General features: G+C 39.7%; 1 protein-coding gene across 7 annotated transcripts in view; it reads right to left on the bottom strand.

Moving 5' to 3' along the window:
* Window positions 1–904: 904 nt before the first annotated feature.
* Window positions 905–19,683, bottom strand: part of atf7ip (activating transcription factor 7 interacting protein) — a 31,576-nt gene continuing 12,797 nt past the window's right edge. For 2 of the 7 annotated variants that reach the window (XM_056733031.1, XM_056733069.1), the window contains exons 2-14: window positions 7,471–7,533; window positions 6,346–6,777; window positions 5,894–6,269; window positions 5,329–5,507; window positions 5,088–5,234; window positions 4,909–4,983; window positions 4,760–4,821; window positions 3,775–3,821; window positions 3,018–3,692; window positions 2,448–2,479; window positions 2,285–2,342; window positions 1,990–2,099; window positions 905–1,846 (exon numbers count right to left, since the gene is read on the bottom strand). In XM_056733031.1, coding sequence (XP_056589009.1) covers window positions 1,388–1,846; window positions 1,990–2,099; window positions 2,285–2,342; window positions 2,448–2,479; window positions 3,018–3,692; window positions 3,775–3,821; window positions 4,760–4,821; window positions 4,909–4,983; window positions 5,088–5,234; window positions 5,329–5,507; window positions 5,894–6,269; window positions 6,346–6,771 — 2,646 coding nt within the window. In that variant the 5' untranslated portion in view covers window positions 6,772–6,777; window positions 7,471–7,533 and the 3' untranslated portion in view covers window positions 905–1,387. Of the gene's footprint in view, window positions 1,847–1,989; window positions 2,100–2,284; window positions 2,343–2,447; window positions 2,480–3,017; window positions 3,693–3,774; window positions 3,822–4,759; window positions 4,822–4,908; window positions 4,984–5,087; window positions 5,235–5,328; window positions 5,508–5,893; window positions 6,270–6,345; window positions 6,778–7,119; window positions 7,260–7,470; window positions 7,534–9,111; window positions 9,269–13,693; window positions 13,766–19,683 lie in introns of those variants that run through there. The other 5 variants (XM_056733086.1, XM_056733042.1, XM_056733061.1 and 2 more) reach the window with 5 other exon arrangements.

Here is a 19,683-nt window from a genome sequence, read left to right on the forward strand (position 1 = left end):
TACCTCAGTTTGTCTGTTTAGTCACAGCTCCATGCGTATATAGTAACTTCCGGGTACTATTGAAATAGTGAAAAAACTGTTCCATTGGAGTCAACTTAGAAGACTCTGGCTCTGATCAAATCATACAATGAACTGACGTAGATTTGTGGGCGTGTGGTGACACGAGGTATCTCAGGCAGGTCTGGGTGAGCATTTGGTTTTAGAATGCATCCTTTTTTCAGACACTTTCATTTTTCAACTTTACGTGTCTAATACATGCATGAGCAATTTATAACATACCAAAGACACATTAAAAACACGTATTCAGGCCATATGACCCCTTTAATACTGCAAAATTCATGTTTTCCTCTATCTTCAATTGTTGCGTATACCGAGCTGCAGCGGACACATTTGAATCTACTTGTACCCATTGTGCGAGCAGTCTCTTTAATACTTCGTGGTTTATATAAACGTGGTTGCTGATTGGGGTGACATTTTTGACACACCCACCAAACAAGAGAAAACACATCTCAAAAAATGTGTGCATGCCAGGTGGACTTGGCTGTATCCCTTCTTGCCAAAACCAAGCACACGTTTTCCAGGTTGTTGTTCAACCCGGAAACCCTAGAAAAATGTTGCGCACCGGTTTGAGCTTGAACGTACCCCGAGTGTTGCATCAACAATGTGAAAGTCAGCCACAAGGTGGTGCTATTAAACGTGAATTTGTGCTTCTGAACTCGGTCCAGTTTTTTCAACCTTCTCAAACTGCCTGGTCCCAGATGGCCCCTTAGGATTATGTCAGTGCTCTATAACCTCAAAGACTAAACTAAACTAACCCAAAATCAGCATAGTTAGATTAATAGCTGAAGATTTCTTATTTATTGACATGCTCAGTTGTGTCTTTTATTAATTCACACTGTAGTCATTTTTAAATATATCAATACTTTTATTGAGTGTTATTTTTGGAGTGTCTGGGTACCAGACAAAAACATTACAAAACCTTGATCACCTTTACTTTCTCATCCTGTAACTAACGGCTGGGTCGTGCCATGGAACATCTGTGCAATGTATTGAAAATTGTTTTATTAAAAAAAAATCACCTTAAAAAAAAAGAGAAATATTTAACTCTGTACATTTTGCACAAGGAAAATACAATGTCAAGCACAATTGAAGTCTGCAAATTCCCTCCTTATTGCAAAATAAAGTCGAAACAAATAGTGTGTGCGTGTCTGTATGCGTTAAGTATCTGTAGTTCCATTTGCATTAGACAACCTATTTGAATTCCCTACCATTTCTAACAACACGAAGGGCCAGACTTAACCAGTGGTCTGCGAAGTTAATTCTGTAACAATTACAAATCCGTCATCGAGTGTCCTTCAGACTACACCACATCAGCCACGGAATAAGTTTAGGATGAAGCTGGATTAATGACATCAGTGCACTGCGGTTCGCAGAATGGCCCGAAGCGGCCGTACACATCTTTCGCCCTGACGGCAAAATAATATGTTGACCCCGACACAAACTGGGTCAAGGTGCAAGCCATGGGTAAAGGCAGTGCTTTCACTTCTCCAATCTTCTTCCACAGCGACTGAGCAGAGGTGCCAGAGCTCGCTGCCGCTCCTTGGTTGTCCTGGTGATAGGCGTACAGGTGATAGGTATCCACAGCAGCGCAGTTGCGGTCCGTTTCAGCGACGCACCAGGAGAGCACGATGCCGTTTTGGCTCTGGACACGGGCAAGTTTGAGCTGAGGCTGCTGTGGAGGGGATGTGTGCGCGGCCTCTGGTGGGAGACGTGCGGGTGGAGATGGTGCTAAGGGTAATGGAGGAAGAGAGGTGGAAGAGCTTGGACGGGATAGCGAGGGAGAGTCCTGGAAAAAGGAACCAAAGGTACAATGAGAGGCACCCTTAAAAAAACCTATTACATACATGAGAACTACATGCAGAACACTACAAAAGGAAATATAAACAACTGCCTGAGTGCAAATAGAAAAAATTGATCATGCACACTCACCACAGAAGTGCGCTGTGCTGTTCGAACACCAGCGTTAGGGGTTGAGCTTGCTAAAGATGATGCACGCTGGGTAGTGATAGGAGAAATTGTGGCTTTCTGCACTCCGGTCACTGAAGAACATCCATAAAGAGAAAACGTATTAGAAAACAAACAAAATTTGCAAAAACAAAGGGTATTTTGTTGAGGTTATCCAATTTAAGAAGTTTATTTGTAAATAATTTGTTTGTGCAGGGAAATTCTAACGACTTAACATTCATTTGAAGGGAGAAAGATGAGGGGTATAGTGATTTTTTACCTTGAACATCATCATCATCTTCAGTCAGGTCTATCACAGAACCTTTGGGACGGGCAGGCTGTAAACAGATAATGAGTTGTGTTTAACTAATTTTATCAATCTATTAAAAAATATTGTTGGAGGTACAATTTGTATTGTCTTGTTTACAATAGGACATGTTTACCTGAGATGTTGTTTTGGTCGAGGCTTGGTTATCTGTTAAAAACAAGAGGAGAAAATTTAGGCTACTAAGAAATTACTGAGAACTTTGAGCTAAGGTTCTCTGAAAGCTCTCTTAGATTCATTTTAAAAAGTTAACATTAAGCGTGTGTTACATTACTGTAATGTTTTATGAGTGTTTTATCAATCATTTTATTGCTTTAGGTTTACAAAAATGTATAACACTGGTATAAAAAAAAGGAGCGAGAGCCCTATGCCATATTTACTCGCATACTTTTGAATGTTAATGTAGTATGTTTTACAACAAAGGAATTTATTTTGAAGACTACATGGCCTCAAACAATGTAAAGAAGGTGCTCAGCAATGTAAAGAAGATATGTCATTTCACTGACATATTACTTCTTATTCCATATTTTCCAGCCCAAAATCCTCCTTTTTCCATACAGTGTTATACAACCGGAAATTACTTTGCCGACTCTGGCGAAGGCTCACTGACGCCATCTTGTGCAACTAGCAAATATCAATATTACAGTTATTATCAATACATAAAAACCTAAAGCAGGATGTGTCATACCAGTCTTTGAGGCCAGAGCGGAGGCAGGTGGAGGACCTGCCGCAGCCGCCGCTGAACCTGTCGCCGCTGGACCGGTCGTCCCTGGAGAAGACACGGCAGTAGACACTCCCACGACAGCAGCACACTGTATAGGCGTTCGGGCCGATGTCACAGATATCCCAGTGTTGGGTGAACTAACAGTCCCTGTGCCACCTGGATACACAGCTCTCGCCAATGACATCACCGGAGTTGACAGAGTCGACAGTACGGAGCAAGACGAAGCGAGGGTGCCCGATGCCTTCTGAAGAATGAAAGTGGTAGCAGGTGTAGTCGTCTTTGCCTTATTCAAATTGTTAACCGTAGACAGCGACGACACCGGTATTAAACCAACGCCGCCGGCAGCATTGACTAATGCCCCGCTCTGCCCGTTTGCCATAGCTAAAGGCAGCTGAATTAAAAGCGGCTGAATAGACATGGGCTGGCCACCTGATGTTACCGATGTGGTAGTCATGACCCCTGTGTTGGGACCCGTCTTTAATAAAAGAGTTCCTGGCTGAGACTGGCCAGTCAGAGAGGTGGAGGAGGGAGTAGAGCTTGTCGTCGTGGAGATGATCTGTAAAATTGGCGCAGACGAGGCCAGTGCGGAGGAAGTTGGGGTGGTTGGAGTGCACAGAGGTTTGGGCTGTGCTGGGATAGCTGGGGGAGAAAACATAGGTGTTATAAACATAAAACATGATAAAACATATGACCCTAGAAACTATTAGTTTAAAAAGCTCACCTGTGGCTGCACCGGATAGTTTAGGATCCACCGTGGTTTTAACAGTACTGTAAAAAATGTATAAAAAGTGGATGTGAATTACTAATAGTAATTAAAAATAATCAAGCCTCTGATTAAAGCGTTGTTTAAAAGTTATTGAGCAATTCTATATAAGGTTTTGCAACAGTTTATATAATATTTTTTAAGACGAGCTGTTGATTTGGCATCAATTGACTAAATCACATTCAGAAAAGTAAAGTAACATGTGAATTTTGTTTTAAACAGAGATGGTGATATAGAGGTAAGCAACAGGTAACAGATTGGGCGACTATACAAACTTTTTGTGAACAGGTAAGAGTTAGGGGCCATCCACAAGAAATGCGTCTTAAAACGTGAGATGCTGCACTGGTATGTGTAGCGTAAAACGCGGGGGTCTGGAGACATCTCCACCAAGTTGCCTTGTCATGCCAACATGCTACTGTAAACCGAAGCTCGCAACGGTTGCCCCATGACCAATCTTCTGATTGGTCCACTTTTTGGGAACTGACAATGATGAGTACCGCTGCGTGTAAAGGTTGAATTTTTTTTATTTGACACGGTGTCTTAAAAACATGTCTGTCAAACGCACTGGAATGGAATAAAGTGAATTAGAATGGAAAAATGGTGAGATGGTGGTCTAGTGGGTTAAACCACTGAACTGGTAAATCAAAGGTTGCTGGTTCGATCCCAGCATCCACCACCAGTGTGTCCTTGAGCAAGACACTTTACTCCATGATTGTCCCTGTAATAAGTGCACTGTAAGTCGCTTTGGATAAAAGCGTCTGCCAAAATAACTAAATGTAAAAACACGTTCTGTGTGAATGGCCCCTTAGAGGTAATGGGAAGCAGTGTGAAACATGAATACTACATATTCACATTCGCTGGTGTAGTGTAATGTCCATCCTTCCAAACGCAACCGCATTACTAGTTTAAACTCATGGTGTTTATAAAATACTGCAATGCTTACCGTTGCATTAAAGTCTGGTTCGTGTTGGCTGCATTGGTGGCCTGAGCAATGGCAGAATAAGCCTGATAAACGAAAATACCATTAAAATGAACTGTAGTTTTACAGTCACACAGTTTAAACCAAATCACACAAGTGGTGTGCAGTCTTACCTCTTGAGTTCTCTTCGAGTTCTCCGAGGCCTGGTTAGCAGCCCCAAACTTTTTAGCTAGCCGAGCAATCTTGGCCTAAAGCGAAAAAAGAACATTATTCTTAAACTGTTGACCATAGGGGCTTTCATACGTGTACAGTATACCAATGTCAAAAACAAATGATTGCATTGAAAACTCACCTGTAGTGTGTTAATATGTTGCAAAGCATTCTGCTGTTTGTTTGCAGAGTCAATCTTCTCCACTTTCTCCTTCAGCTCTTTTATGCTTCGGTCAAACACTGTCAACTGCAGCACCCGTAATCGTTCCTCTACCAACTGCTGTACCATCTGACGGTAGGAGGATAAACCCAAGCTCATTAATACACAATGACAAACGCGTTGTCTGTGGTAATCGACAATTGAAATTGGATAAATAACGCACTTTCTCCAGTTTATGTCGGCTCCCGCCATTGGCCGTAATTTTCAGCTCTAGTTGAGCCTCCAGCTCCTCGCCGTCCAGCCTCGCTCGCTTGCCATCTCGTTCAGTTTTGATTTCGTTGTCATTTTCCTCTTTCCCCTCTGATAGGGATCTCTTGGTACCAACAGAAGTGCTGTTGTCGGCTGTCAAACAAAAGCGACGCAAAAGTTTAGATTTTAGGGCGATGTCTTTGACAATTTTAACTGAGATAACATGTTCTAAAGACACGATTAAATCTACATACAGGAGCACATTGAGATCGAGTAAAAATAACTAATATTTTAGGGCTATTTAAGAAAAGTGTGATGTGCGTTTACTTGATAAAGTAAGATGATAAAGTTTGTAAATAAAATCAAACTATATTAATATATATTAAAAAAGGGAGAATTATATAAAAAAATACATGTTATACAATCCTTCTAGTTGCTGATTATCCTTCTCACGTTGGAGCACATGACTGGATATTTATTTATTACGAGATGCTAATCCTATTAGCTTCTGTTCCAAAATTGGGTCTCTAGGTTCTCACCTCCGGTCTTCTCAGAAATGCCCTTCTCATCCTTCTGTTCCTTCATCATATCAACATTCATCTTCTCTTCACTTTTGTGGCTCTTGTCATCCTTCTCTGCCTGTATGTCATCCTCTTCGCTCAGACACAGAAATCCCTCTTTAACCTCTGGGTCGCAGTCTAGCCCAGAAGAAGGAGAAGCAGAGAGAGAAGAGGAGATACTTTTACTGCACGTGTCCTTTTTCTCTTCTGAACCGTCACCAAAAGAGGCTGTGGTCACAAGAGCGTCATCCATATCCATCATCTCCTCACCACGCGTCTTCTCCGTATCTCCATCGTTGAGGTCTTCCTTTTTTGCTGGTATTGCCAAAGAACTGGAATGCTTTGATGTACAAGCCTGTGTGAAGAAAAACAAGTCTAAGTAAGTTTACGAAAATAATCGTAAAATTTCTTGACGTTCATCTTAGACTCACTTCTTTACTGTCCACTTTAACATCCTCTTTGCTCTCGTTCTCCCCTTTCGCATCCTTAGTTTTTTCAAACCTCTTCTTCTCTGGACCGTTCTTGACTGACGGAGAAGGTGAGGTAGACTGCACGTTGGGTGGAGCGGGAGTTCGAGAAATAGAGACAGAAAGAAATGGAGATGGGGAAGAGTCAGATGAATGAGGGGCAGGTGACAGCGAGTCCTTCTCTTTATGATTCAAGTCGTTCTCCTTCACTTTCTCCTTCTCATGCGTGCCGTTAACCAGGGGTGGCGAGGTGGAAGATGTATAAGAGGCGGAGCTGGGCGGAGCCAAGGTGCTGTGCAATGATTCCAGCTGATTCCGATCGCTCATCTTCATCGTTTTGCGCGCACGGAAGATTTTCTTCTGAGGCTCCTCTGGTACGGCAACTTCCATTTTTACCTGAGGAAGAAAAAAAAAAACATAACAAGTGTTAAGTTTTTAAGCCGATTCAGATGATTTTAACTCACAATACTCAACACATGCGATTATTCTGACTTGACTCCAAGTATAAAAGGGTTATATCAAGACCAACCACTAGGTGTCACCGTGTCATCTTAAACCCATTTCCTATTCTAGAATTTTCTTTTGGCTTTGATCACAAAACCTTCCTCTAACTGTAACAAAACCATAACGCTGGTCACATTTTAACATGTTAACCCTTTGTCAAGATTTTCTTTTTTGTAAAGCAGTTCAGCCAAACAGTCTCAGACCCCATTGAGCAATATCAATATGAGCCAATACCTCTGTGACTAACAAGTCCGCAAGCCACCAGGATTCAAACTTAGCTAAACCTGACAAAAACCTTCCACAGTTCAGCTGACATAGACATAACTAGTGAGCTGGTAAGAGTCAGCAGTGCATCTGATTTCAGAACTCCGGGAGGGAGTCCTGACATCGTGTCCTCCCCCTTCGCTGTGATTGGCTGCAATTCTCAGCCAATAAAAGCAGCAGACTACAGGCTCTGCTAGCGACAAGAGTGCATTATATAATGCAGGCTTTCAAAGCTACTATTGTACTTGAAGAGCTCAAATTCCCGTTAGAGTGTTAAGATGAAAAAAATAATCATAGTAAAAAGATATTAGTAAGTCTTACCAGGTCTCTGTGATGTCTCGTATTGTTCTGTTCATGGATTTGGCAGCAAGTTGTTTGAGGGTCCTAAAAAGCAAAGAAAAATATATTAAAGCACAAATTTTGATTTCGCACATGAATTGACCTAAATGTGACTTTTTATATTTTTTTGGTGGTTAATTCTACTACGGATTCATTATTTTTATTTATTTTTATTATAACTGTCTTCATAACCGTGTCTGCTATTCGCACATTCCCCATTTTATCGATTATTTAACTAGTAATGTTTAACAAGACAACACAATACTTTAGAAGATAATCTATAATCTATCAATTCAATTCTAGTCAAACACACAGAACACAATATTCAGTACAGATGTACACTGTTATTTGGTCACGTTTACTCAAATTACATTACTTTTCCTCATCTCTACTTTTCTTTCGTCTACTACACAAAACCGCAGCTTAGCAGGCGTTAATGATGTGACTCCTCTCCAAATTAAGGTCCTTCTGGACAACGTGCAACACCTAAACCTGTTGAACAGCAGCTCATCCCACAAGGCCTTGTATCCATGAAAACCACTGCACACCTTTTTACCCAAACGGGTTGTAAGTCTTACAGTTTTAACTATTCCCCCAGACATCAAAACTATTTTCCAAGGTGTTTCACCACATGTAACCTGACTCCACACATGAGAGATGACGAGAGGTGGAGCATGCAACGATGCATTTTCTGCATGTATAAGGAAACCTCACATCTTTGATTCACTCTACTGACACGAAGAACGACGGCAAACCAAACTAATTTAGTAACTATTAGGAATATTCAAAAACAATTAAATTCATATTTCAACACACCGTTTAAATTGTCAACACACAACAAATTCGTGTGAAACCCAAAAGAGGGAGAGAATTAGTTTTTGCATGCCTTAATGTCCTCTGACAAGTGTGCACACAAAGGGTGTTCATTCTACCAAAATGGCTGCTAGTCAGGAGTAAGCTTCTCTTGTTGATCATTGCGCACAGCAGCAGCAGCAGCAGCCGCACCCCTCCCCCATCCTGACTGCATGCACAGACGCTGAGGTTGCCGCTAGCTGCACTAAGTCAAAATGGTTGCCAGAGCTGTAGTGCACAGTACAGATTCTGTGATCTCATGCTATCTCCCACAATTCCAAACACGCTCCGTGTTTCATCATGAAAATAACCAAGCTAAGACACCACATCTCCTTCTCCGAAGAAAACTGTTCGATTAATATACAAAAAGACAATTCTGTCGGATCCGCGCGATAGCAACTTTTCGATTAATTCTTTGGTAACTGCTAAAACAGAACAACCAAGATAATCAAACGATATCACAAATATTCCAAGACAATATCGACAGTTGTTTAATCTACACTTTCTGATACAAAATCACCCCGTACAAAAATCTTCGAAAACCCGAAGTCACTAGTGTCGTCAACCAGATTGACGATTCTAGTCCTACCGGTCTCACAATCAGCCACTAGACAAAACGTAAAAGTAAAAAAGTGAAAAAATAAATAAACGCCATTTTCTATACTACACACTTCCGCGAATGTGTGAAAACACGAAAATTCCTTAAAAACGTTAAGTTAACAAAAAGGTAAATAGAATCTTCAAAAAACCAACACAAGGCCAGTAATTTACCTTAAGGTAAACAGCAAAAAATTTAAAGTCTTCAAAAAACAAAAACAGCTCAATAACAATGTTGATGTGTACTCTTCAGAAGTAGGCCTTCATTAAAATCGAGCGCAAAAACTTGCGAGCATGCCTAGCTCAAGTGCACACTCCTAATAGATAGAGAGAGAGCGAGAGAGAGAGAAAAACGGAGAGAGACATAGAGAACTGGTGGGGGAGGGGGGCTCACGTGGAGAGGTGGAGCACATTCTTTGTTAAAGGATAGCTGTAACTAGACAAAACCGTGTAGCTACCAAACAACTGTCATGTTACAACCAATTAAACGGTGTTATTTAAAAATAAAATGGCATTTTAACCCACAATCAAACTGTGGGGCTTAATAACAGAACAGCATCTGCTAAAATTTGCAATTGCACAAAAGTGTTCCAAAACATAAAATAATTCATAAATGATCTCTCAAAAAGAACAGAAGATAAAATAGAACACAGAAAATCACAATTATGTAGTAATAGAGGAAAACTAACATGTGCTGAAAAGCAAAACAGGCCCCTCCCCCACTGCTGCATAACAGGCACCGAGTAAACAGGGTGGAAAATTACTGCGATGCAGACTATACCATTTTAACAAAAACAGGGTGTGACTCACGTGCACTACCACATCTCAACACAAGATGGAGCAAAGGAAAATCATCTGCTCTACTTCATTCTTCCAACTTTTATTAAAAAATGACAACAATTTATTTTTGTTGTTTCAAACGTTCATGACTTTAAAGAATAACTTGTATAGCACAACAACACCGCTGTGGTAGTTCCTGTGCTATTGCACACACACCACTTTGTAACAAAGGTAAAGGTCATCTAGATCCATGTTTATCTTCAATGTGTGTTAACTACAGTATGGACAACAAAGGGGTCATTTCCAATGTGTGATGTCAGACATTTGTGGCATTATCCAAGAATTTTATTGTTTCTTATCAAGATTCTTATTCGCTGTCATAAACATTGTTTACACCAAACATTGTTTTTGACTATGCGAACTAATAACTCATCACAAAGTTATGATTTAAATGCATCACTAAATGCATGAAGTCATAAGGGACAGGTCTCAACCAAGACCTCTAAAAGACTACGAAGAATAAATGACCTTCAACATTCTGTCTGGTTGCATGTGCATTAACCGCTAGACAAATTTCGCTGTAGCGCTCATGCAGGTAACTGGGACACTTCCCAAACCCATTCATCCTTCTCCCTTCCTCTTCTGTCACTTCCTGCTGTGCACGTCAATATAAGTGGAGGACAACACCAAAATAACATGCCTCTACATCTGGCTCAAGACAATAAAGCAAGACCCATCCGAATTCACATCCTACTGCTAGTTCAAATGTGAAAAGGTGACAGACGACAAATGTAAAATGTATTAATATTTCATGTCATGGAAATGCCCGAAGCAGCTACATGGAGAATTCCAGTTCAACATTGGTATAATTCACTCCATTTTGAAACCGTTTAGCGAGTCATGTGGTTAGTTTAAGAACCACACAAAACTAAAACACAAGTTCAGTGAAAGATCTGTCAGATTTATACAGTCCTGCGAATTAAAGAATGTTTATCAGCGATTCATCTTATAAGAACTATTGTGTTGCTGCATTCTTTTCTTTTTAGTGCAGCCGTTAAGAAAAACGCAGCAGAAAAAGACGTGCATGCTCTCATTATTATTTTAGGGTGTTATCTGGTAAAACTGCGTTGGCAGTCATTTGCATGTTGCAGCCAACCAAAATTCCCACCAAATTCCTCAATGCCCAAGGACTCGAGGTCTGTTTATGCCAACAAACTGTCAGTGTGTGTTTGGTTACCACTTTCACATTGAAGTGTACAAACACAAAAACAGACAAAGACAAGACGAATCTTCTGTGACCAGAACAGCCTTTACACCTTAAGTCTTGAACACACCAAGCCAACAGTTGACCATCAGCCATCATCTAACTTCTTTTGGCATTGGTCAGCCTGCTTTGTGCGGTGTGTTCTGCACCATTTTCAGTCAATTCAGTGTGTGGAACCAGAGAGATATCGCTCTGATTGGCTGTATAGCCTGCTTTTTTATTTACGATAACTAAGTTAAAACACAAACACAAAGTTTAAGTAAATAATAAATTTGAACTATTCTACTGTTATCTGTATTTAAAACTATGTTGATATTACAACGCTCATTTAGCAGAGCACACAATAGCCAAAAGATGTAATAAACGGATAAAATACGAGGGGATAGGCACACATCCAGTATAGGTTCATATATGAAAGCAACCGTTCCCCTTCCAGTGTTCTGTACAGTTATGCGTTGCAGATTCTGCCCGTATCTGTTCATTCAATCACAAGCAGAACACTACATCTGTGCACAAGTTCCTTTAAGACATTCACTCCTATGATCTAAGGTCCGCTGCAATCTTTTCCACACAGGATCTCTTTTTGGTTGTGTACTTTAACGACACAGCTTTGCATACACTATGTATTTGACATTTTAACTAAAATTTTAAGTAAAAAAACACTCCTTCCGCACCTTGCCTGGGTGGTTGTAGGTAGTTGTGAAGTGTGCCTGAATGATGTTGCATGGCTAAACCATCGCTGATTGAACAAATATGGGCATTCATTTAACTTAAGTGTTTTATATTGTTAGGAATCCATTGTAATTTCATGGTTGCGTTTAATCATTGTAATGCCTGGTGAAGGTTTTAATTTAAATAAACCATTTCCCTCATATGGAGCGAGGATTGTTAATATGATGATCATATGGGGATAAAGTAGAACAGGCATAATATAGCAGCTACTGCGAGGGCGATGAAAAGCTGTATCCTATGAATGTAAAATAAGGTTGAAGTGTTAAAATTTGATATATTGCTCAATTCCGTAATTTCACATTAAGAACTATAATATTTCATCCATTGCTCTCCGTTGCTTTGCACCAAATTAAAGTTACGCATTATACTCTTCGCCAGCTTTATACTATCCTGATCTGTTAATGCTGCATGTAAATGTATTTCCATAAACAGCTTCCATAAACTGAAGACAAGACACGCTAAGATCCTTTCCTGTTCTTCTAACTGAGAACACAAACTAAAAAAACGTAAAGTAAAGGACTATGTCCGTTTGTCAAATAAGCACATCAAGCATAACCCAAATCCATCATAGTTTCCAACACAACAGCGGTTTATTAAAACAGCTTTGCTATTGCACTGCTATAGTATGCACAGCCAGCTACTCGCATACAAGACAAGCTCAAACTGGCTGGAACTGGTTAAGCTGTGGATTACGCGTCATTACTTTTTCTCATGTGTCAAAGTATTTAAAAAAAAAAAGCATGCAACGCTTTCTGAAAGTAACTACTGGATCAAGCTATCAAGTTAACTTCAAAAGGAATCTATGTTGGATTTTCCAATTATACCTTGTCAGTTGTTTGTGTAATGAAATAACATACAGATCCACAAAACAACTCCTACGGAAATGCATGAAATGGAAAATTTCAGTCAATGGAGCTGAAAAATCCATTTCCTAGGTTAGAATCAATGCACAACAGAAGTGACAGAAGTGTGCAGTTTCACAGTGAGGTCTCTTTAAAAGCCCCACCCCCCTTCTGCCATTTCATGCTCTCAGATGTGCACTGCAATAACACAAAATGGCCACCAGCTCGACTGCTGACAAGCCAAACAACTGCAGCTGCATCATTTATGTAAATTCAACGTAGAGGACCAATTAAGCGTCATGATTTTGTGTTATCCTTAGTCTCCAACTACTGCACATTACTGTCAGTGTCCAACTCGTACTGGTTCCTTGTATCAAAGTCCAATCCAGCTATAAGACCACACATGGTCTTTATTGGCTTGGATTATTTACTTTTAACATTTGTAGTTTTGACTCCCGATCCATCGTCGAATTTCACATCAGGTGCGTGTTTCTCATGTGGTTCCTCTGAACCAACCGATCATCCGTCTTCTGTTTTTTCTTCCTCATGGTGTGGTCTGGAGTATTACTCAAGTGCTTCTAAGGCTACCTCTGGGAGACGCACACGTCTTCAACCCGTGCAGGCCGCAGGCGCTTCTCAACAAGAGTTCTCTGTCCATTTATTTTTAAAGAAAATTACAAATGAAAATGACAAATGGTCATTTTTCAACAGCTTTAGCTTCAGAAAACACTACATGAGAAAAGGCGGGAAAGGAAGGCCAAAGCATGTCAGTGCTAAGACAAGCCGATAGCTTAATCCCACTAGCTTCAGGTTAAATCAAGCACACCTGAACCAGCCAATCACAGTCCTCAGGATCACTCGTGGATCACTAGCAGGTGAGTTAGAGGCAGGTTGGGCCTCTGTCCACCTTGTTCAAGCCTAAAGTAATCACTTACATGCATTTTAGCATATATGTTAGGCATTCAGCAATATCACGTTACGTAGCTAAAAACGCTCTATTGTCCCGCACTTTCCCATTAAATTGTCTTCGGTTTTACATTTAATTACATTTACTACAGAAAAAATAAAGCACATTTTCAAAAAGTGGATGCAATACAAAAGAACAAATAGAGAAAGGAGAGAGACAGAGAGCTGTGACCTTACACTGCTATCCTCAAACGCAGGCCACCTTCTGCTTGGAGGAGAGATCTGCAAGCGTGCCTCTGGTGCGATCAACTGCCTAGCACTAAAACTGGAACGTGGTGGGGGAGGGGCTGGGCAAGGACTGTACCATTGATTTCAGAGGGGTGCCCTTAAGTCTAATCAATTATAAATTAACAATACGTAAACATGATACTGCATAATGAGCACTATACACAAAACCACAGGGGAAAACATGTTTGTTTTTCTTAACCCAAATCTATTAATTTGATGATTTATTAAAAAAAATCAAAACTACTTTTAATTGTGTTTGAATTCTATGAGGCAGATTGAATGCAGACAATTGTGAAAAACTAAACTAGGTTTTAACATATTAACCATGGAGCAGAGTTACATTGCACTGTAACTCCACCCTCTTTGTACCAAGTATCACAGCAGAGCAGACAATGGAAAATTACCGGAAGGCATAGACCGTACCATTAGAAGAACAGAGCAGGGGATAGCCTAACTAGTTAAACCGTTCCTAACAGAGGTTAACTACTCTGGTTTCATACCTGACCAGAGGTTTCCAGAGTAACACAAAAGTGTTAAATGCCTGTGAGACACATTTACATAAAGTTAAACCCTAGCACCACAAATCCCTCTCCTTGTATATAGCCTGAATATATCATCAAAACAAGTATGACATTTAAAACAAAATCCTTCACAAATAGTTCTTTAGGAAAGAAAAAAATCCTTGAGTTCTAGTTAAGGGAAAAAAATAATCACATGAGTCAGAACGCTCATCCCTCCCCCAATGCTGCATATTGTGCAGTCAAAATGACAATATAAATATAGCCATGGATTGTACCATTACTACAAACAGGGGTGTAGAGATGCAACTTTCATCAAACGTCCTTTAAATAAAATAATAACATGGCTCATGATAAAACATACAAATTTCAAATGTATTTAATTATAGCGTGATTATAGGCACTGATGTGTGCAGCGATTTTTTTACTCTGATCCGAGGCCTGGGCCAACCTTCAGGACAACAGCTGGAAATTGTTCACCAATTCACACAACTTACTGGCAATTAATAGGAAACATGTTTTCAAACTGCTAGTCAGATTGGTCAATGTAGTGCAAATTCAGTCCATTATCAATAAAAGCACTCAATATGAAATCTCAGCCAAGCTCAAGAAAAATTCTAATTCATTTCAGTTTACTGCTCTCAATCTCATACAAACAGGAACCAAATATCCAATGGCTTGATCATTTTTCAGGTGTCTCTCTCCAGGCCCATGTGTGCTCTACTCTGAATAAATAACTAGCCTGCATTCCAGCACTGCTAGCTAATCAAATGCAGCAATGCACCGTTGTTAATTATTTTAATTAAATACATTTGGTGATTTGTTATCTGAATTAAATGAAAGAAGAGAGAACGACTTGAATAATGCAAAATAAGAAAATGACTATGTTTTGCCCTTGCTACAGAACATAAAAACAAACTTGCAAAATAATTTTAAACGAATAAAAAAAATCAAATTAATCAAATCACTATTATTTTGTTCTAATAGGATACTCTCACATGATTCATTCGGCGAATCATCCGTGTAATCGCCTCCTTTCCCTACTCTGATCTGATTGGTGAAAGGGTCTAGTCTGCGGTGAGTGGTCTACTGCGAATGAGGCACACAAGCTACCGTGTTTACAGGAGAAGAGTGACTTTTTGTTATTTTTTATTTTGTTATTTTTGCCTTCGGGTGAAAATCCTCATCTAGCCATGTACTATAGTACATCAATCACGCATCGTTGTCTCATTATTATTCACGAGACTGTGTTTTCTTGACCAATGAGAAGACATTTCACCTAATTATACATCACAGCGCCTTGTGATTGAGCACACGTCTCCATGCCGAAACCTTCTCAAGTTTTTAACAGCTCTTCTTCTCACAGCGTCCACGCCCATTTTAATAGCATTTTTCAAAAACAACAGTGAGGTAGAAAGAAGCTGAAAGGGGAGGTTTCCTGACGCTATAACAATCTAGCATGTCAAGACGAGATGATATAAAATGTTTCCGTGACGAGAATGATAAAAGTCATACAATATAAAGTCAGGGTGTAAAATGAGATGTTAAGTTACTGAAAACAGTTAGAGGAGTACTTTGAGAATCTATACATTCTGATCATTCTGTTGCCGTTCTATATCAATCTGCATTAGCTTTAGCTAGATACTACATCGAGAGTGAATTCAGGTAAATTGGGACATTTGACATTGAAATGACTGTCACAATGTATATGTATTTTTTACACCACAACAGGTTTGTATTTTTCTGGTCTGTTGTCAAAATTCAATATTAAACCGCAGCTTATGTTGGATAAATCCATCTTGAAAACAAACATAGTGATTGTATGCATAGACAACTAATCTCAAACAAACGGCAAAAACTGGCTGAAACCAGCCATGCAAGTATAGCTGCGAGGGTTACATGTTAGAGGCTTTTCTAACATGTCAGTCTGAACTTGTTGCATCAAAAAAAAAAAACAGTATAACGCATCCAAAACCTAACCATTATTTTAAACCACTAGGGTAATTTTATGATGAACTGATAAAGGGTTTTCGCGCAAAAAATTGCTCAAGAATCACACAAGTGCTGCACAAGTAAATGAAATGAAAAACATTTCGGCAATAAAAGTCCAAAATGCTTTAATCTAAGAATACTCGGATGATTCAAATCAAACACCACACAAAAGTAATCAACACACGCCTGGTTCAACTGGGAGTCCGTTTTTCAGCGAGGTCTCTTTCAGAGCACCTCCCCCCACTCTGCCATTTCATACCAGCAGCTCTGTGTTGCAATAACACAAAATGGCCACCAGCTGGACTGCTGCCAAACAACTGCAGGCACACCAATAATATGTATTAAACAAGAAAAGACAATAAAAGTACTAAAATTGTTCAGTTTCACAGGTTGACCATTTATGTCTCCTGCTCGAACTTCCAGTCCAGCATGTTTCTTCCTTCCTTACACCAAGGCTCGGTCTAGCGTTAATCCCCTTGTAGAATTACTTCTGTTGATTTTCTGTTTTATACGGTTCTATCACTAGGGTTATGTGACTTCAACAAGATCAACTGAATGTGGATTGAGAAAGCCCTTGCTTTGAACACAACCTGACAAAAAGATAGTCAGGTGTGAGCTGATCATCAAACTATGACTTTCAAGGCTGTTTGCGTTTCCTATAAAGGCACTCCTCACCTTCAACACTGGAACCCCAGTTTGACATCTGTTTTACGAATAAAGTCAAATCTCGAGGAGCATGCGCTACTGGCTGGACTCCCAGCCTGCACAACCAAACCCCTACAGATGATCCAGAATGCAGCGGCAAGAGTGGTCTTCAATGAATTAATGGAGAGCGGTGTGATATGTGCTCTCTTCCAGTTACATTGGCTCCCTATAGTCGCTCGCATCAAATTCAAAGCTCTGCTCTTGGCCTACAGGACCACCACTGGTTCGGCACCCCCATATCTACACTCGCTAATACAGACTTATGTACCAGCCAGATCCCTACGTTATGCAAACAAACGATGTCTTGTAGTGCCATCCCAAAAAGGGAAGAAAAAAAATTCACTCTCACGTACCACATTTGTGGAATGATCTGCCCGCTGCTAAAAGATGAGCAGATTCTGGTGATTCTGCTTCTGAAAACTTGAGTTTGATCAACAAAGATTGAATACGATGTGATTATTAAATTTTTACTTAATATTTATAATTAATCCTAGTTAAGTTGATTTTTAAAAAGTGTCTGATGCCTTCAACAATAAATTCTACTCACAATTCGTGCAGGTACTCCTGTTAAGTTTCCATTTCTGTCTGTATTATATACTTTTCAGGTGCATCTTATAATACCTTGTCTGGTCTCTAAACAAGCATATTCAACACAGGTGAGCTCAATCCTACCAAATCTTTGGCTGTCTCAATCAGCTCCCATGTTCATCAGTTAGGTCACTGATCAGGGAGTCAACCATTTTAAGGACGGGCTCATTCGCAAAATCCCTCCAGTGCAATTCAGGCACCGCAAAAAACAAGTACAAATCGATGCTCCACATGTACCCTTACCGGAAATCACGTCACAAGTTTTCGTTTAACTGAAATTAAAGGAGCCAATTGATTGAACTTCATGAAACGCAACAGAACTTTTGAAAAGACAAACGATTATTTCATGTCATGTCTAAACAAACGTTCCTAGACAAGCAGGCAACACAATTTCCTTAACAGTTAATTTTCATAATCGACCCAATTTGTGCACTGCTATGTAACAGAATAATGAAGGTCTTTCTCAAATGTCCTTCAACCAGTTGTTAAAAAATAAAGTCAGAGAGATGTCGGTTTTGCCTGTTGTTGATTAATTCCAGCTGTGAAGTATCACAAGGCGCTTCTTTTCACAGGAAAAGTAGTGAACAATGTGTCTCAATGTGAAGTGAGCCAGGGTTCTTACCAGTGCCCGAACCCGTGTACACTATATACTAATTCACGACCTCGGAAACAAAGGAGCTGATTGAGACAGGGTTTATCTCTAAATGCTAATCAAGGACCTCAGGATCACTTGTAAATTACAGGCAGGTGAGTTAGAAGAGGGCAGGACCTAAAATCTGCTCAAAAAAGAAGGAATACCCCCTGCAACAGCATTTATTAAGCATCTTTCTCACACAAAATATTTTTTGCGTATTCGAAAAAAAAGCCAGATAGTTCCACTTAAGATAGTTTAACGAGCATCTTTCAAAAATGCTAATACTTTCATGCTACTGCAAACATTTCGCAAACACCCCACCAACTGAGATTTTATTAATCTTGTTAATTTAGTAAGTCATAGTTACATAAACCAGTTTCAAATTAAATTCTAATGAAATGACTAAAGAAGGACAAAGACTGTGTCCTTACACTGCTATCTTCAAATGGAGGCCACCTTCTGCTCGAAGGAGGAATTAGCGAGGCTGACTAGCCCTTCTGGAATCAACTGCCTAGCACTTAACCCGAGTTGATGGGGGAGGGGCAGGACTGGGAATGTCCCATGGATTTTGAAGGGTTTGTACAATAGTTTTTATTGTTTTAACAAACACATTTAAATGATTAACACTAAAATATTACCAGTAAACATACAAGATATAAACAATTGTCTTTTTTTATTTAAACAAATTGCTTTTCATATATTACTATGAAAGTATAAATGCGTTGAAACAGATAGCTATTTACATTTTCGTTCGATCTCAGCTTATTAAACTAGTTCTTAAGAATAACAAATTTACTTTGGAGCAATGACATACTGCAGTAGCTCCACGCACAGCAGAGCAGACAGTGGAAAGTTACTGGGAGCATACCATTATAAGGATGAAGAGGGGAGCATGCTAAAGTTTATAGTTAAGATCCATATATTTTTATAGTACGGTTGTGAGGACTGCAACAGCCTATCCCCAAAAAAAACAGTGTTCATGTTCTAGTATCTAAGTTTTCCTCTATGGTCCACTTAGCGGAACCTGTCAATGACTTCTCGACTTTAAATAAACATGCAAAATTGTTTTTCTGATAATACAACTGATTGGACAGATGCACCTGTATGACGGTTCTTACTATGTTATTAATCATGATAGAAACACAACCACTACTTTCACAGGGGCACATAAAGAGTACATTGAGGGGGTGAGAATTTAGTATGGACTGTGAAGCCCTGTTTATGAAACACGTTAACCATTCCCACTAGCGCATCTCGCAAAAACAGAGAAACGCAATAAAGTAGTCTGGCTTTCAGTAACCAGAACAACCTGTATGACCACCACAAAACAAACTTAGCCTATGTTCCAGTGGACCACTGCACAGCCATTTTAATACATTTTGCAGTTCTACACACTAAAGCAAACACAAAATCAAGAACTTAAATGAGAAAAAGGAAAGAAGTCTTTGGAAATGTGTGGAGGAATTCCATTGAAGTCAGAACACACTCTTACCCCAC

This window comes from Triplophysa dalaica, chromosome 2, assembly GCF_015846415.1.
Source record: "Triplophysa dalaica isolate WHDGS20190420 chromosome 2, ASM1584641v1, whole genome shotgun sequence".
Taxonomy (NCBI): Eukaryota; Metazoa; Chordata; class Actinopteri; order Cypriniformes; family Nemacheilidae; genus Triplophysa; species Triplophysa dalaica.